At 46.5% G+C, this 17,965-nt stretch overlaps 1 protein-coding gene across 4 annotated transcripts in view; it reads left to right on the top strand.

Moving 5' to 3' along the window:
* Positions 1-17,965, top strand: part of LOC114603971 (putative E3 ubiquitin-protein ligase HERC3) — a 45,016-nt gene that overhangs the window by 13,355 nt on the left and 13,696 nt on the right. For 2 of the 4 annotated variants that reach the window (XM_028743575.2, XM_077933827.1), the window contains exons 5-15: positions 253-474; positions 1,372-1,463; positions 3,142-3,272; positions 5,053-5,213; positions 6,989-7,065; positions 7,553-7,677; positions 9,156-9,218; positions 10,793-10,904; positions 11,983-12,172; positions 15,580-15,743; positions 16,970-17,083. In XM_028743575.2, the coding sequence (XP_028599408.2) occupies positions 253-474; positions 1,372-1,463; positions 3,142-3,272; positions 5,053-5,213; positions 6,989-7,065; positions 7,553-7,677; positions 9,156-9,218; positions 10,793-10,904; positions 11,983-12,172; positions 15,580-15,743; positions 16,970-17,083 (1,451 nt within the window). Of the gene's footprint in view, positions 1-252; positions 475-1,371; positions 1,464-3,141; positions 3,273-5,052; positions 5,214-6,988; positions 7,066-7,552; positions 7,678-9,155; positions 9,219-10,792; positions 10,905-11,982; positions 12,173-15,579; positions 15,744-16,969; positions 17,084-17,965 lie in introns of those variants that run through there. The other 2 variants (XM_028743577.2, XM_077933828.1) reach the window with 2 other exon arrangements.

Here is a 17,965-nt window from a genome sequence, read left to right on the forward strand (position 1 = left end):
CCCTCACCTGGTTTAGCCGGCCAGTTGAAGCCGTTCCGGGGGTGTGGCATGCTGACAGCTCCTAGGAGCTACAGGTGAGCTTGAGTGCAGGGTGGGGACCAAAGGTGGATGGAGCACGACGTGTCCCTCACCAGAGGTACTACCCCTCTCTTAACACATCATACACTCATTCTGTCAATACGCTGCTGTAATATAACAGGGGGTTTATTTTTCTGACCGCTGTCAACCTGTGTCTTGGTTTCTTTTTTCCAGATGGACAGTTCTTCTCCTGGGGACAGAACAACCATGGGCAACTTGGGCTGGGCAAAGAGTTCCCCTCCCAAACCAGTCCTCAGCGTGTCAGATCGCTTGAAGGGATCCCTTTGGCCCAGGTGGATGCAGGAGGGGCGCATAGCTTTGCCTTGTCTCTCTCCGGAGCTGTGTTTGGTTGGGGGAAGAACGCCTCAGGACAACTGGGCCTGAGTGACGAGAGAGGTAATTCAAGCAGTCGTCCGTAGACATTGACAATTTTTGTTTTTGGAATTATTCTTGTGCTGCTCACCCAACGTGAAAGGAGAGCTGTGCTTATTAGTTTTAAGACGTGTAGACTACTTTTCGTTCCTTGGTCCCACGGGGCAGCTAATTTGATTCTAGCCCAGCTTGGTTGCAGAATTAAATCACGCTGTGATACATACTACAGTGGTACCTCAGGTTACATACTCTTCAGGTTACAGACTCTGCTAACCCAGAAATAGTGCTTCAGGTTAAGAACTTTGCTTCAGGATGAGAACAGAAATGGTGCTCCAGCGGCGCAATAGCAGCAGCAGGCTCCATTAGCTAAAGTGGTGCTTCAGGTTAAGAACAGTTTCAGGTTAAGTACGGACCTCCGAAGTGAATTAAGTACTTAACCCGAGGTAGCACTGTACTACTACTACTACTACTAGTACTACTACTACTACAGCAGCAGCAAAAACAACATCAGTTAGTTAGTTAGTTAGTTAGTTAATAAATTAATTAATATGCTGCCCATCTGTGTTGGCCTCCAACAAATGAAACACATTAAGCACAGTAAAACATCAAACATTAAAAAAGCAATTCCTATGCTGGGCTGCCTTCAGATGTCTTCTAAAATGTGAACAGAGTTTGGCTGTATCTTGTGTGACCTCTCTGCTTGGCTTTGGGAATAGTATATGTAACTGAGTTGATGGCAACTGGTTATTTTGTTAGTCCACTTCTTTAGCAGCTTACTTTAATTATTATTATAATATATATTATCTATATAATAATCTTATAGGCTGAGAAACTGAGTTTAAGAGACCAAGACTTGCCCAGAGCTGCCCTGTGAGTATTGCAATATTTCACAACCTCGTTCTTTGTTTTCTCCAACTGCAGACCGGGAGTCTCCCTGCCACGTGAAGCTCTTGAGGACTCAAAAGGTTGTCTATATCAGCTGTGGGAATGACCACACAGCAGTCCTGACAAAGGTAAAGGGAAAATCCTTATTAAGCATCATCAGGGGTACAGGTGGAGCAGACAGGAGGATTACTTGCAGGTTTTGAGTTTCCACACTTCCTTATAGCACCTCCCATCTATGACTAGGCTGCTTTAATGAAAGCAGTATTCTTCTATAATGAAGAGAAATATTCCAGAATGCTTCTCCCTCACCACTGCGAAACTGTATGTACTGTCCCTTGGGTGCACACCATCTGTCTGCTTTGGCTTGTTTTTAATTTGTCTGCTAGATCTAAAACGTCCTCCTTTGTCACTTCTGTCTGACTTAGTTTTTATGACCTCCACAGAGACATTGGTTTGGGTGTGGGCATCTTACTGTAATGCTTCTGTCCATTAAAAAAACCAAAACTAAATCAACAGCTGCCTGAGGATAAAGACAAAACAAGCACACCCCAGAGGTAGAATAGGTCTCCCCTTCTTCTTAGATTTATGTATATTACTTAATGATACTTCGTTTTCTTCTTCTACTACTATTCATTATTATTACTGTGGTACCTTGGTTCTCAAACGCCTTGGTACTCAAACAACTTGGAACCCAAATACCGCAAACGTGGAAGTAAATGTTCCAGTTTGTGAACTTTTTTTGGAAGCCAAACATGCTCCGTTTTGAGTGCCACACTTCTGTTTTGAGTGTTACTCTGAGGTCTGTCTGCTTTTGCTATTTATTTTGTGTTTTGGTTTTTGTGGCTTTTTTGTTTCATTTTTGTGACTGTGTGGAATCCAGTTCAGCAACTGATTGATTGATTGATTGTGTGACTGCAGTATGTTGTTTATTGCTTTTGTTTTATGGATCAATGGTCTCGTTAGATAGTAAAATTCATGTTAAATGGCTGTTTTAGGGGTTGTTTTAAAAAGTCTGGAACGGATGAATCCATTTTGCATTACTTTCAATGGGAAAGCCCGCCTTAGTTTTGAAACGCTTTGGTTTTGGAACGGACTTCCGGAACGGATTAAGTTTGAGAACCAAGGTAGCACAGTAATATTATTAGTACCTCACCCTTTTGACTGGTTGCCTCAGCCACTCTGGGCCACTTCCAAAAAATATAAAAGCATAATAAAACATCAAACATTAAAAACTTTCCCACATAGATAGTTGTTTATTTCCTTGACATCTGATGGGAGGGCGTTCCACAGGATGGGCACAACTACTGAGAAGGCCCTTTCCCTGGTTCCCTGTAGCTTCACGTGAGGGAACCACCAGAAGACCCTCGGAGCTGGACCCAGAGGCGAAGCAACCTGCTTCTGTACCCAGAGGGCTTGGTGCACCACTGGGGGCTGGCCACCGAACAGGGGTCGGCATTTTGTCCCCCCGCCTTTTAATGGCACCCCCTTGGAACACCCCGGCTGGACCTCAGTGTCCAGGCTGAACCATGGGGGTGGAGATGCTCCTTCGGGTATACAGGGCCGAGGCCCTTTAGGGCGTTGAAGGTCAGCACCAACATTTTGAATTGTGCTCGGAAACGTCTTTGGGTGCCGGCAAATAACGTCGTTTGCTACTGGAGATGATCTTTGAAATTCCTATGGCCGCCTGTGGTTTGGCTGCAGGACTTGAGCATCGCTAAAGCAGCTTTCCTGTTCAGCTGGGCAAGCAGCCGGTGCTGTTGTGAGTTCTCTAAGTGGAACTATTGTTATCTGCCCTTTCTTTGCCAGAGTGGAGGGGTGTTTACTTTCGGCTCGGGATCCTGTGGGCAGCTTGGCCACGATTCCTTGAACGATGAAGTCAACCCCAGAAGGGTCCTGGAGCTGATGGGCAGTGAGGTGTCCCAAATCGCTTGTGGTAGGTGAGTGAGCGCTTTGGTTCTTCCTTCACAAGTGTGTGGCGCGGGGACAGGGGAATCGTCAGCCTTGCTTGCCCCCTAGCACAGTAGAAGCCGCAGCAGCTGGAATCTGCCAGGCTCAGAGTAGGATAATGGCGCTGCACGTTCTTTCATGTCCAGAGGAGGGCAACCAAAATGGTCAAAGGCCTGGAAATGATGCCTTATGAGGAACGGCTAAGGGAGCTGGGCATGTTTAGCCTGGAAAAGAGGAGGTTAAGGGGTGATATGATAGCCATGTTCAAATATATAAAAGGATGTCATATAGAGGAGGGAGAAAGGTTGTTTTCTGCTGCTCCAGAGAAGCGGACACGGAGCAATGGATCCAAACTACAAGAAAGAAGATTCCACCTAAACATTAGGAAGAAATTCCTGACAGTAAGAGATGTTCAACAGTGGAATTTGCTGCCAAGGAGTGTGGTGGAGTCTCCTTCTTTGGAGGTCTTTAAGCAGAGGCTTGACAACCATATGTCAGGAGTGCTCTGATGGTGTTTCCTGCTTGGCAGGGGGTTGGACTTGATGGCCCTTGTGGTCTCTTCCAACTCTATGATTCTATGATTCTATATATCTCACATGTTCTCTGTACAGTGGTACCTCGGGTTACAAACACTTTGGGTTACAGACTCCGCTAACCTGGAAGTAGTACCTCGGGTTAAGAACTTTGCCCCAGGATGAGAACAGAAATCGCGCGCCGGCGGCAGTGGGAGGCCCCATTAGCTAAAGTGGTACCTCAGGTTAAGAACGGTTTCAGGTTAAGAACGGACCTCCGGAACAAATTAAGTTCGTAACCAGAGGTACCACTGTATATAAATCTGTTCTTAAATTCAGTGGCCATTGCTGTTTTATTCTTAAGAGCTGTTGCAGCGAGAGGTTAGGATGCGCAATGGCATCCCTGAAAGCTGCAGGTTCGTATTTGGAATTTTGAAGACAGCTCAGTGCATTTCTTTATATCCGTTACGGCCAGATACATACGAGGGTGGAGGGTGGGAAAAGTAGTATACTGAATAAGTGTTTAAATTGTAATATGGTTGGGGGAAGATAGTATTTATTGTTTATTCAGTTTATATCCCACCCTTGCTCCCAGAGGAAGCCAAGGTGGCAAACTGATCCACAGCTTTAAACAAAGCATTTTGTTCCAAAACATTGGTTTTATTCCTGCAGTGTGGTGAGAGCCAGTGTGGTGTAGTGGTTAGGAGCGGTAGTCTCGTAATCTGGGGAACTGGGTTCACGTCTCCGCTCCTCCACATGCAGCTGCTGGGTGACCTTGGGCCAGTCACACTTCTTTGAAGTCTCTCAGCCCCACTCACCTCACAGAGTGTTTGTTGTGGGGGAGGAAGGGAAAGGAGAATGTTAGCCGCTTTGAGACTCCTTCCGGTAGTGATAAAGTGGGATATCAAATCCAAACTCTTCTTCTTCTCTTCATTGCAGGGGGTTGGACTAGATGAACCTTGGGGTCCCTTCCAACAGTTCTATGATTTAAAACATTCCAAAAACAAGAGTTAAAAGCTTTCCACCCTTTGATCCCGGGGCTGGCAGGAACCGTTTTTTCCAGCCACCAAATGTATGCATAAAGATGAATGTTTTCCAATCCCTCTTGACAGTTAATAATGAAAGAACAAAACACTTTCTCTACTCCATTTTTTTTTACTGATTTTATTCCTGCTTTTAAAAAAGCAACTGTAAGCAGAAATATATATCTGTGCAGACTCTTACGAACTTTGCAATATTTTTGTTCTGTTGTTTGCAGGCAGCACACTCTCGCCTTCGTGCCTTCTTCAGGAATTATCTATGCATTCGGCTGCGGAACCAGAGGCCAGCTGGGAACTGGGCACACCTGCAGTCTTAAATGTCCTTCCCCAGTCAAAGGCCCCTGGGCAGCTCACAATGAACAAATCTCTGGTAGATCAGGTAAGTTGTGACTTGAACAGAAGCAAAGCTGAGATTCTGACACGTGCTCAGTGGGTGTAGGCGAAACCAGTAGGTGTAGGTGAGGCCAGTTGAGACCAGTCAGAGTGCAAGTAAGCCTGAATATGCTGCTCTACCTTAGATATCGATCAAGCCATCACATTGCTTATTACTGACGTGTGTCATGTCCTTCTAGATTGTGAGCCTGAGAGCAGGGGGCTGTCTTACTGCTGATTTTTGTAAGCTGCTATGGAAAGGGTTTTTTGTGTTTTTTTTTTGCTAAAGGGTGGGTTATAGTTGCCATAAATAAATAAATAAATAAATAAATCACACATTTGTTTCTGAAGCAGCAAATTGATAATGCCCCAGCTTTACCATCTGTTGGGAATGTTGAAGAGTGACAGCTAGTGTGCTGTCACTTTTTTCCCCTCTCTGTGCTGACAAAAAAGAGTCCATTATGGATGAGAACTTAAGGCCTCCATCTGCACTAAACATTTAAAGCAGTGTTAAACCACTTTTTAAAATCAATTTTTTAATTTGATTTAAAAAAGAAAGAAAGAAAGAAAGAAAGAAAAAGAATAAAGTTACATCAAAATGTCATACACATTCATGTATTGAGATTACTCTGAATCTCCTGACTCTCCCCTCCCCCTATCCTATCCGTGGGTCCTCTTAATTCTGTTTTCATCTGCATATCAATATTTCTCCAAGTTTTTCATCTTCCTAAATTATCTGTAGTTTCTATTACATTACAAATGTATTTAAAATCTTGCTAATGTTTTGACCTGGTTGCAATGATTTTGTACATATGTTATAAACATTTCCCATTCTTTTTTAAAATTTCTTGTCTTCTTGGTCCCTGAGCTTCCCAGTTAATTTTGCCATTTCGGCATAGTTCATCAACTTGATCTGCCATAGTGTTACACCACTTAGGGCGGCCATGACTTCCCCCAAGGAATCCTGGGAACTGTAGTTTATTAAGTGTCCTGAGAGTTGTTAGGAGACTCTTCACATGCAGAAAAGCCCAAGTTTGATCCTCCGTGTCTACAGTTAGGAATGGGAATGAGACTGGCCTGAAACCCTAGAGAGCTGCTGGCGAGCAATGTAGACAGTACTGAACCATACAGGTCATGGGCCTCCCTTGGTGCAAGCCAGCTTCCTGCGCTCCTGCTCTGCACTGTGTCACAATATGCCAAATAAAATTGAGTCTTCAGCTAAGCCTCAGAAGAGCATGCTGCTTAGAGGAGACAGTCCACCATTTCACAGTTTGAGACAACAGTTAATGCAGCAAAAAGAAAGCGGTGGCATAAGTTCTAAATAATGCAAATTAAGAACACTGCCTTTAAAAATAGCGAATGCCTTTGGTCTCTTGTCTTTTGAGTTGTGCCAGGCAGACAGCCACTCCAAAGAGGCATTATGATCTATAGCATGGGTAGGCAAACTAAGGCCTGGGGGCCGGATGCGGCCCAATCGCCTTCTAAATCTGGATCGCGGACTGTCTGGGAATCAGTGTGTTTTTACATGAGTAGAATGTGTGCTTTTATTTAAAATGCATCTCTGGGTTATTTGTGGGGCATAGGAATTCGTTCAATTTTCTCTCTCTTCAAAATATAGTCCAGACCCCCACAAGGTCTGAGGGAGAGTGGACCGCCCCCCTGCTGAAAACGTTTTCTGGCCCCTGAATAGCTTTCGTAATCCTGGTTTGCAAGGGAAAGAAGTACGTAGGGTGTTTGTGAGTACTGAGCCGTAACTAATTTGCTTCGTTCTTCTCCCAACAGATGCGTGTAAATATTACATTGTTAAACATATCTTCTCTGGAGGAGACCAAACGTTCGTGCTTTGCTCTGAAACAGAGGTAAATAGAGGCAGGCGTGGGTTCCTACCCATGGCTGGTAGGGATGTTATTTGGCTGCTTCTCCTTTCTTCCCTGATTGGGCCTCAAACTCATGCACTTCTGATGAGAGGGCAAACTTTATATGCGAAGGAAAGGCAGGCCCCATATACGACACAACTGTAACATCACTTGGCTTGGACGAACACTCCAGCATTCAGTGACAGGACCAGAAATGGGCAGGGCAGGAGAATGAGATGCTGTCCATAATGAGGTTGGAGTCCAAACAGTCCCTGGGGAGGATGGTTCTTGGAAATGATACTTATCATCTCTGTAAGTTATCTAGTGGTAGGCGTGGCCTGTTCTGGGGTGGGGGTGGCGCATGGTAGGAAACCCCAGCCAAAAGGGCCTCCCTAGAGGGAAGCTACCCTCGCATGTTAACAAAAGCTGCAGTGAAGCCCTTCCAATCCCACTTGGCGAAATCCGCGTTGAGACCTACCTCCTTTTCCAGAATTCTCAGCCTGCGGATGATTTCCGGGCCATAAATCAAAGTGACTACACCTGTTTGATTAATGACGATACAATAGACATGTGGAGACAAAAGCTTTCGGAAAAGAACAATCCTAATTCAGTGAAGTATGTTCCTTTTTTGCTTTTCTGATGCACTGTTCAGTATTTCTTCCTTGTGGCTTCGTGTGAAATCTTCATAGGTGTTCAAGGGTTGGGACGTAACCTCTGGAAACAATATGGTTGCCCATGGATGGGTTGGCATGGGATGGGTTTGAGCTGCTCCTCCTGTTCTGAAATGACCCTGTAAGCTCATCCGTGGCCTATAGACTCCTGTAGACCTCATTCCATCGTCGTCTCCACCCCTGAGATGTGTGTGCCATAATGTCTGCCTTGCAGAGTGGAACTGAAAATCAGAATCCCTTTCTCCATCATGCACCAGTGTATGTGCTGTTCTCTGTTGGCTGCTGGAGCAGCGGCCTTGCAGCTCAGGGTAGACAGAGGGCCTGCTCAGATTGTTGCTTCCACTGAGTGGTGTGATGGCTTACATCAGATGCTGCAGAACTGCAACTCCCATCAGCCCCAGCAAGCATGGCCAATGGCCAGGGATGATGGGTATTGTAGTTCAGCAACATCTGCATGGCCAACATCCTTGGCTTACATCAAGCTGTCGATGGAGACTCTGCAGCTCTCTGCTGTAGGTGCGTTCTAGTGTTGAGTCAGAGTTTGTTTCCAAGTATCACTTTCCAAATTTCCCAGCTACTTGTTAAGTCATCTTCTGCCAGGCTACAGTACTTTTTGGCAATTCTAAAATAGATGTGGGTGGTAGACCACACATGTGTAAAAGCCAGAGGCTATCTAAGGAGATGTAGACAGTTATTCTTTTTATTGCCAGGTTTTTTTTCTACTCTGAAATCCCTTTGCAATATTTTATTGGAAGTGATTCATAAATTGAATAAAATAATTTGCTGTTGGGTTTCTGAAAGCAAGGAAATTCTAGGCACTTGTTTTTTTGGGCGCCAGAAGAAGCGACTTAACTTTTAGAAATACTTCACGATCTTCAAGTGAGTGCTAGTCTACAAGTTCCCCAAACTTGGTGAAAAAAGTTCAGTGGGTAGGGGAGCTGCTGCTGCCTGGATTTATGTTATAGACTCCTCTGCATCACACGGATAATTTTCATCCTGTTTTCAGAGGTCCCCAGGAACATTTGGCAGTGGCCCTGAAGATACCCTTCCAGGGCTGGGCAGGTGGAATCCATGCTTTGAGTTGTTCGATTCAGTACTCCTGAGGCGTGACACAATTGTCCCATGCTGAAGCTGCCTCAGTCAGCCTCCACAAGGCTGACAGTATTTAGGCTGGGTTTGGAATTCCCTTTCTCGCACAACTCCAAAGGGAGAACGGGCCACCTGATGTCATAGTGACATCACGAGACTCACAGCTGGGCAGCCAACCTCCACAGATGCCACTTAGGCTACTCCAGCTGGTTCCATGATGATTTCACCTAGGAGCAAGGGCAACGGAACTCAAAAAGTAAATACACTATGTGAAAAACAACAGCGTGGCCGTATAACCCATGTCCCTCTCTCTTCTTGTCCCTCCACTCTAAGCAGTGAGGTTGTGCAGATCCTGTCCTCGGCTGCCTGCTGGAATGGGAGCTTCTTAGAAAAGAAGTAAGTGCCTTAAACATACGTAGGGCAGGAGGAAAACCCTCCGATGTCTTCCAGGCTTAGTCCCTGCAGTGGTGACTCTTGATCAAGCAGATGTAAAACGGGTGGCCAATGAGGTTTCAGTCTGTGAGGGCCAGTGTGGTCTGGTGGTCTGGGTGTAGGACTAGGACCTTGGAGACCCGGGTTCAAATCCAGGGAGCTCACTGTGTGACCTTGGGCCCAACCATCATCTCTTAGCCGTTAACCTATCTCACAGGGTTGTTGTGAAAATAATATGGAGATGGGAAGAGCCATGTTTTTGCCAGGAGGGGGTGGGGAAAGTGAGAATTATTATTTTTCAAGCAATAAGAAGTAGTTGGTGGCTTCCTGACCAAGGAGGGTGAAGGCATAAAAGAGGGAAAAAGACTCGGACCCCCCAAGACTAGCCGTTTTGCGAATCCTAGTGACGGTTACATAAGAGGCCTCACAGCCTAGGGCCAACCATGTGGAGGGGAGGAGGGACACTGCCTGACCCAGCAGCTTTATGTAAGATTTTTGACGGCTGATGCAGGCATAGAAAAAGCTCCCTGGCTGAACTTACATCCTGTCAGAACCAATTCTGTGTACCGGCTCTGTACCGTTAGGATAACATGATCCTCCAGGCGCCTTGGAAGGAACCTTCTCGGGTCCATTGTCTGTGTTGTTATGGCAATGGTAGCTAAGCTATCGGACTACGTTTAGCTCTCTTTGCATCCTATGCGCTTTTAGCAGTCAACTGGCAAATACGATACGTGATTTAAATGGAGGCTCTTCCCCAAGAGGGCACCTGCTCTTGCAGCCTCGGCAGCTAACTTAGCAGCATGTTTGTGCCGGGGAAGGAATTTGTGGTTGGCGTTTGGAGCACTGATGTGCTCACGGAATGGCTCTTCCACCTGTAAAATGCTACAGACGTTGCTTGTGATGTAACGTCTCAAGAGCGTGTTAAGCTGCAGGTATTTTTGTTTTACTAGAAAGATTGCAGGTCTTTTGCCTGTTTATTAGATTACTGGGTGTCGTCTTTCCTCGCTTCATATCAGCTAGAGAATCTCCAGCTGGATCTAGCAAATACTCACCTAATCTATCATCCTTTCCCCCACCATCAGGTGCTTCCAGAAAGCCAATAAACTGGGCATGAAAGCAATTCCCATTCTTTGCAGTTGGTATTCCTTTACAACTGGCATTCAGTTGGCAAATTGCCGCTGAACCTAGAATCTGCACATGGTTGCTAAACAAGCTGTGGTTTTATACAGCTCCCCCAGTTAATAAGGGGCAGTCAGATTCCGTGGAAAGAGTGCTAAAATTCTGCTGAGTGGCAGAATTCTACTGAGAGAAGTGCAAGCCGCTTGCGTGGTTGTAAGTTGCTCATTGGTCTTGCTGATACTCCTGATGAGGATTCATCTTCAACATAATAGGAAGTTTCTATGAGCAACTATTAATTACAGAGTCTGGAGCTGCGTATAGGTTAAGTAGCTCAAATGTTAATAATTACTGTTTGTAAATACATTGCACACCAGGAATATTTCTCCCTCTGTCTCTCAATTTTCATTTTCGTTTTGTAGAATAGACGAACATTTTAAAACGAGTCCCAAAATTCCAGGGGTCGACTTGAATTCCACCAGACTGATGTTTGACAAGCTGATGACGTCCCAGCATTCCATTTTGCTTGACCAGGTGCAGACTTCAAAGGCCTTAAATTTTTTAAGCTTTCTGCTTTGTACAGAGCTTTTGGGAGGAGATCATGAGAAAACTCGTAAGAGAGCAAAGCCACAACCTGTTCATTAGTATGACTCAGTACCGTCCTAAGGACATGCCTTGGCAAACATCTTGCAGGTCTTACCCCCTTCATGTGCAAAATACAAAACATTTGGCCTCAAGTGCCTGTTTGAAACCTGGATGCTGGTTCTCCTGACGAAGCCGAACTTTCCCAGTTTGGAATACAGTGGTACCTCGGGTTAAGTACTTAATTCGTTCCAGAGGTCTGTTCTTAACCTGAAACTGTTCTTAACCTGAAGCACCACTTTAGCTAATGGGGCCTCCAGCTGCCGCCGCGCCGCAGCAGCACGATTTCTGTTCTCACCCTGAAGCAAAGTTCTTAACCCAAGGTACTATTTCTGGGTTATTTCTGGGTTAGCGGAGTCTGTAACCTGAAGCATATGTAACCTGAAGCGTATGTAACCCGAGGTACCACTGTACGGTGTGCAATCGCAAGCCAGATCTAAACGTTCCCAAATCTGTTGTACAGTGGTACCTCGGGTTACATACGCTTCAGGTTACATACGCTTCAGGTTACAGACTCCGCTAACCCAGAAATAGTACCTCGGGTTAAGAACTTTGCTTCAGGATGAGAACAGAAATCGTGCTCCGGCAGCACAGGGAGGTCCCATTAGCTAAAGTGGTGCTTCAGGTTCAGAACAATTTCAGGTTAAGAACAGATCTCCGGAACGAATTAAGTACTTAACCCGAGGTACCACTGTAGTTGTTTGCCATGACACCACAGCCCTCCCTGTCACTTTCCCTCCTCTCTTCCCAAAACCAAGCTCCAACACCTACTTTGGAGATCACTAAGTTTCACCATGACTTTGTAGAATTCCAAATACACTGGTTGAGTCTCCATTTCTGGAGGCCTGTCGAAATTGCTCCTTTTGTGACTGGTTCATATACTTGGGTTGGCTCCACAGTGCCAGAGTTGAGCTGGAACAAACCAGTAGAGCTATGTTTCGAGCCTCATTTCTTTCCTCCCTTTTTGCAGATCCTGAAGAGCTTCGAAAGCTTTTTGATCCCAGGGCTGCCCAGTTCCCCACCGGACGTTGAAGCCATGAGAATCTACCTGATTCTCCCAGAGTTCCCGCCGTTTCAAGACTCAAAGTACTATGTCACCTTAACTCTTCCCTTGGCGATGGCGATTCTGCGTCTGGACAGGAACCCCAGTAAAGTCTTAGGTAGGAGATGCACACCAAGTCCCCCCACCTCTTCCCTGTTCTTCACACCACTTTTGCTCTCCTACATTGCTGTGGCCATTAACTATGCTTGTAGGGTTGTTGATAATAATAATAATAATAATAATAATAATAATAATAATAATAATAATAATTTATTATTTGTACCCCGCCCATCTGGCTGGGTTTCCCCAGCCACTCTGGGCGGCTTCCATAGAAACCAAAAACCCCACTAAAATATCATACATTAAAAACTTCCCTGAACAGGGCTGCCTTAAGATGTCTTCTGAATGTCAGGTAGTTGTTTATCGTTTTGACATCTGATGGGAGGGCATTCCACAGGGCGGGCGCCACTACCGAAAAGGCCCTCTGCCTGGTTCCCTGTAGCTTTGCTTCTCGCAATGAGGGAACCGCCAGAAGGCCCTCGGCGCTGGACCTCAGCGTCCGGGCAGAACGATGGGGGTGGAGACGCTCCTTCAGGTATACTGGGCCGAGGCCATTTAGGGCTTTAAAGGTCAACACCAGCACTTTGAATTGTGCTCGGAAACGTACTGGGAGCCAATGTACGTCTTTCAAGACCGGTGTTATGTGGTCTCGGCGGCCGCCCCCAGTCACCAGTCTAGCTGCCGCATTCTGGATTAGCTGTAGTTTCCGAGTCACCTTCAAAGGTAGCCCCACGTAGAGCGCATTGCAGTCCAAGCGGGAGATAACTAGAGCATGCACCACTCTGGCGAGACAGTCCGCGGGCAGGTAGGGTCTCAGCCTGCGTACCAGGTGGAGCTGGTAGACAGCTGCCCTGGACACAGAGTTAACCTGCGCCTCCATGGACAGCTGTGAGTCCAAAATGACTCCCAAGCTGCGCACCTGGTCCTTTAGGGGCACAGTTATCCCATTCAAGACCAGGGGATCCCCCACACCAACCCGCTCCCTGTCCCCCAAAAACAGTACTTCTGTCTTGTCAGGATTCAACCTCAATCTGTTAGCTGCCATCCATCCTCCAACCGCCTCCAGGCACTCACACAGGACCTTCACCGCCTTCACTGGCTCTGATTTGAAAGAGAGGTAGAGCTGGGTATCATCTGCATATTGATGGACACCCAGTCCAAACCCCCTGATGATCTCTCCCAGCGGCTTCATATAGATGTTAAAAAGCATGGGGGAGAGGACGGAACCCTGAGGTACCCCACAAGTGAGGGCCCAAGGGTCTGAACACTCATTCCCCCACCACCACTTTCTGAACACGGCCCAGGAGGAAGGAGCGGAACCACTGTATAACAGTGCCCCCAGCTCCCAACCCCTCTAGACGGTCCAGAAGGATGTTATGGTCGATTGTATCAAAGGCCGCTGAGAGATCCAGCAGAACTAGGAAACAGCTCTCACTTTGTCCCTAGCTCGCCGGAGATCATCAACCAGTGCGACCAAGGCAGTTTCAGTCCCATGATGAGGCCTGAACCCCGATTGGAAGGGATCCAAATGGTCCGCATCCTCCAGGCGTGCCTGGAGTTGTTCAGCAACCACACGCTCAATCACCTTGCCCAAGAATGGAAGATTTGAGACTGGGCGATAGTTGGCCATACTGGCCGGGTCTAAAGATGGTTTTTTAAGAAGCGGTTTAATGACCACCTCTTTCAGCGGATCTGGGAATGTTCCCTCACAGAGGGAAGCATTCACCACCCCGCAGAGCCCATCGCCCAGCCCTTCCCGGCTTGCTTTTATTAGCCAGGATGGGCAAGGATCAAGGAGACAGGTGGTTGGTTTCACGCGTCCAAGCAGCCTGTCCACATCCTCGGGGGTAACGGATTGAAATTGGTTCCATGCAACTTGACCAGACAGAGCTCCAGCACTCTCCCGCCCCAGCCCTGCTCCTACGGTGGTGTCTAGCTCCTTCCGAATATGAGTGATTTTATCTGCAAAAAACTTTGCAAAATCGTTGCAGGAGATCTTGGGGTCTTTACAAGGCCCCGGTGTTAAAGGTGGTTCCGTTAAATTGCGGACCACCTGAAAGAGTCTCCTGCTACTATTTTCTGCAGATGCAATAGAGGCGGTGAAGAAAGTCTTCTTCGCCGTCGCTATCGCCACTTGGTAGGCTCAACGTTGAGCTCTAACCTGTGTCCGGTCAGATTCGGAGTGAGTTTTCCGCCACCGGCGCTCTAGCCGTCTCAGCGATTGTTTCATCGCCCTCAGCTCCGAAGAAAACCACGGGGCTGTCCGGGCTCCATGCAATCGGAGAGGGCGCTTCGGAGCCAGACAGTCGATAGCCCTGGTTAACTCCGCATTCCAGCGGGCCACCAGGGAATCAGCTGAAAGGGATTTTAACATCCAGAGGTCCAGTTTTCCCCCATACCTGGTGTGGTGTTTGCCTCCTAGGATGGGTCATAAGGAAAGGGTTAAAATAGGTGTGATGTGATTGGCCAGTGAGAATGCAAGGGGGGAATAAAAGTTAGAGTGGGAGGTTTTGAAAGTCAGTTGAGGTTTGGGAGTTGAGTTGGGCTGAGGTTTGGGAGTTGAAGTTGCGGTTTGGGAGTTGAAGAAGGAAGAGGGAGGTTTAGATGTGGGTTGGTAGAGTTGCATTGTGAGAGAGTGAGAGGAATTGTTAGGTGGAGTCAGATAGATAGTTGGGAATAATCAGTTTGAAGTTGTTAGGAACTAAGATTGAGAACTGTCAAGAAAAACTAACTGTAACCATAAGCTTGTTCCTGCATTTAAAAATAAACTTGATTATTTGTTTATGTTAACAACTGACTGGACTCCGTGTGTCCCTGTGAGATACGGGGTGGTGGCAGCGGAAAAAATAATCACAGTGGCGGCAAAGGGTCAATAGACCGTCAAACGTCCGGGGACCCTGGGTGTGATCGCCACACCTGGTGTAAAGCGACTGCCTGTGGCGTTCAAGGCGTATTCAGCCACACTACCATAAACTAGGGATGGGGAACCTGCGGTCCTCCAGATATCGCCAAGCTGCAACTCTCGGCACCCCTGCCATCAGCTGTCTTTTCGTCAAGTGTGAAGCTTGACAAAGACTGAAGACCTTTTTGCACTACTTACTTGGGAATATAAGGCCCACGCAGTTCAGTGGGACTTGCTCCTTAAGTGAACATGCTTAAGATCTGTAGGAATGCATTTATCAAACTGCAAATCTGACCCCATTCATATGCTGGGATTTTAGTGTTTACAAATAGTATAGGCATCATACGTTGGTGGTCCTTCCCTCCCCCCCAAAGCAAATATGCCTGTTAATAGGATCATCATAATGCTCCTGAAGCCTTGGAGGTTTGTAAGCAGAGGTTGGATGGCCATTTGCCATGTATGATCTAGTTGAGATCTGTGATGTTTGATCTAGATGACACTCCAACTACGATTCTGCGATTAAGCTAATAGCTACATGTTTTGCTTTGTGTAACCCTGTTTAGATAACTGGTGGTCTCAGGTGTGTCCAGGGTACTTCTTGAGGCTGGTGGATCTCTATAAAGGTGCCGTGGTTTACCTCTTGAACGGAAGAAAAACATTATTGATCCCTGTCTTGTATGGCAGTTACATCACAGCTGCACTCAAGCTTCTGGAGAAACTTCATAAAGTAAGGAAACTGCGGCGGTTGCGTCCCTGTGCAGGGTGGCTGTTTTCGCACGTCATGTCAAACCACCATTTAACTTTGCATGAATCGAGCCTCTGTGAGCCTGAGCAAGACTCACGAACCCTCCATCCCCTCTCCAGCTTATTTCCCGGAGGAGAAATAAACCAGGGTTCCGTTTCACTTCTCCTGTCTTGTCAGCAGCACACATGAACCAGGAACTGTGGTTTAGCAAGCAAGCCCACTTCAAAACCCAAGTTGGTTTCGTTTGAAATTGGCTAGGATGTAAATTGAGCCACGTTTTCTGGCGTGCACATAATGATCGGCTAAGAATCTATGAAAGCAAAATGGAATCTTGCTTTGTTCCTCTTCCTACCAACCCAAGAAGAGGGAGGGGAAGGGGAAGCGGGTGTGCAAGGCAAGCCCTTTGCATGGGCTCCTTAGAAAACGGTGCCAATCGTTGGTTCATCTAGCTCCACTGATTGGCAGTGGCTCTCCACAATTTCAGACAGAGCCCTCTCCCAGCGCTTTCTGGGAGTGCCACGTATTGAACTTGGGATCTTCTGCATGCAAAACATGTTAGTAATGACAATTACTATGCGTTAACTTACCCTTCACTATCAATTCCCAGAGTTTGGGGCCGGGGGTGTCGCAGCAATTTAAAATCACAGCATTAAAAACCGTTCAAAACAAGTTACAGTTGCAGGAATAGGGTGGGGCCTAAAATCTCAGGTGTCAAAAGTCAAGGTGAAGAGCTGTTTCTTCCACTATTGCATGCTCTACCACTGAGGCTCAGCCCTTCCCTTTTCCTGCTGGGGTTAAACTATGGTGTCGCCTTTGATGCAAATGCTGTCAACATGTGCAGTGGAAGTTTGTCCTTGTGCTGGGCTCTTTTGGTGTCTAGGCTCAGACCACACCTTGTTTTGATGTACAAAGGTTGTGGTTTGTTTTGCTATGCGCCCGTGTGGGCTCTTCTGCAAAGGTTAAATCTCCCTTGCTTTCATTATGCACCTAGTTCTGTGCACTGGGCTTGTGTTGACCACTCATTCCTCCGCTGTGACCTTTCTGTTCTTGATGTGCCTTCTATTCCTAAACTTGTTCAGCACGTGTCTGTACTAGTACAGCTTGTAACTGACTTAAATGTTGGGTTTTCATGCCGTTTTGTTTGAGGGAGCTGGTTATTATTCTCTGCTTCTTCAAATAAGTGTTTTCCTTCTTCTTTCCCAAATCAGGTAAATCAGAAAGTAAAACACGTAGAATATGACAAGTTTTATATCCCAGAGATTTCCAGTCTGGTGGATATCCAGGAAGACTACCTGATGTGGTTTTTGCATCAAGCTGGAATGGTAAGAGGTGTCATGCAATTGGTTGTGAGGGGAGGGAATAACCCAGGGTTTGCAGCTGTAAAGCTATGAGCGTTGTGTCAAAATGGATCACCGTACAAATGCAAATTCCACAGTCGTTATAGGCTTTTAATGTAAGTGGTCACCGTGCATATTTAGCTTGTTTTCAAGATTTGAATGTCTGGGAGATGTGGAAAGTTTAGGGATTATGTGGTCTCCTAGTAGGTTCCAAGAGAAACAGGTTGATGTGGACATTAGAGACAAAGAGGTAGATGGCAAAGAGGAAAGAACGGTTGTTCAGGATATTGAAATCCCATGTGGAACCTTAAACTTGAGTTCCAAGTCTGTTTTCAGATCATTCTCCCCACAAGGGCTAGAAGCTGGGTTTTTTTCCCCACTTTCCCCATTTTTTTAAAGAAAAAACCCAGCAATATTCTCAAAATAGCAAGTGTTTGTGTGTATATACATGCATGCATGTAAAATATCTCCAGTGTATGTATTATAGAAACCAGGTGGGCTGCTAGGCTGTTTGGGGCAAACTATGACCATCTTCCCCATGTTTGGCATCCCATATGGTCTCAGGTATGGGAAACTTCAAGATGCAGCTAAAAATACAGTTAATGGCCAAGATCCCAAGAACTGCAAGATTAGTTGTGTGTCCGGTGGACCTTTTAGAAATGTGTTTCTTGAGCAGCAGCTTCCTCCCCCACCCCAGTGTTGCGTGACAAACTTTCCTTTGAAACGTGGGAGGGGGAGGCACTGGGAACTGAAGGAGAGACACCCTCCTGTTGGAGTAGAGGCCAGAGGAGAAGCGTAGGAGAGAGGCATTGGGTAGGAGCGAGTCCCTAACCAGCAGCTGAGGTGAGGTGATGGTGGAACTCTGAG

The sequence above is a fragment of the Podarcis muralis genome, chromosome 9 (assembly GCF_964188315.1).
Source record: "Podarcis muralis chromosome 9, rPodMur119.hap1.1, whole genome shotgun sequence".
Lineage (NCBI taxonomy): Eukaryota > Metazoa > Chordata > Lepidosauria > Squamata > Lacertidae > Podarcis > Podarcis muralis.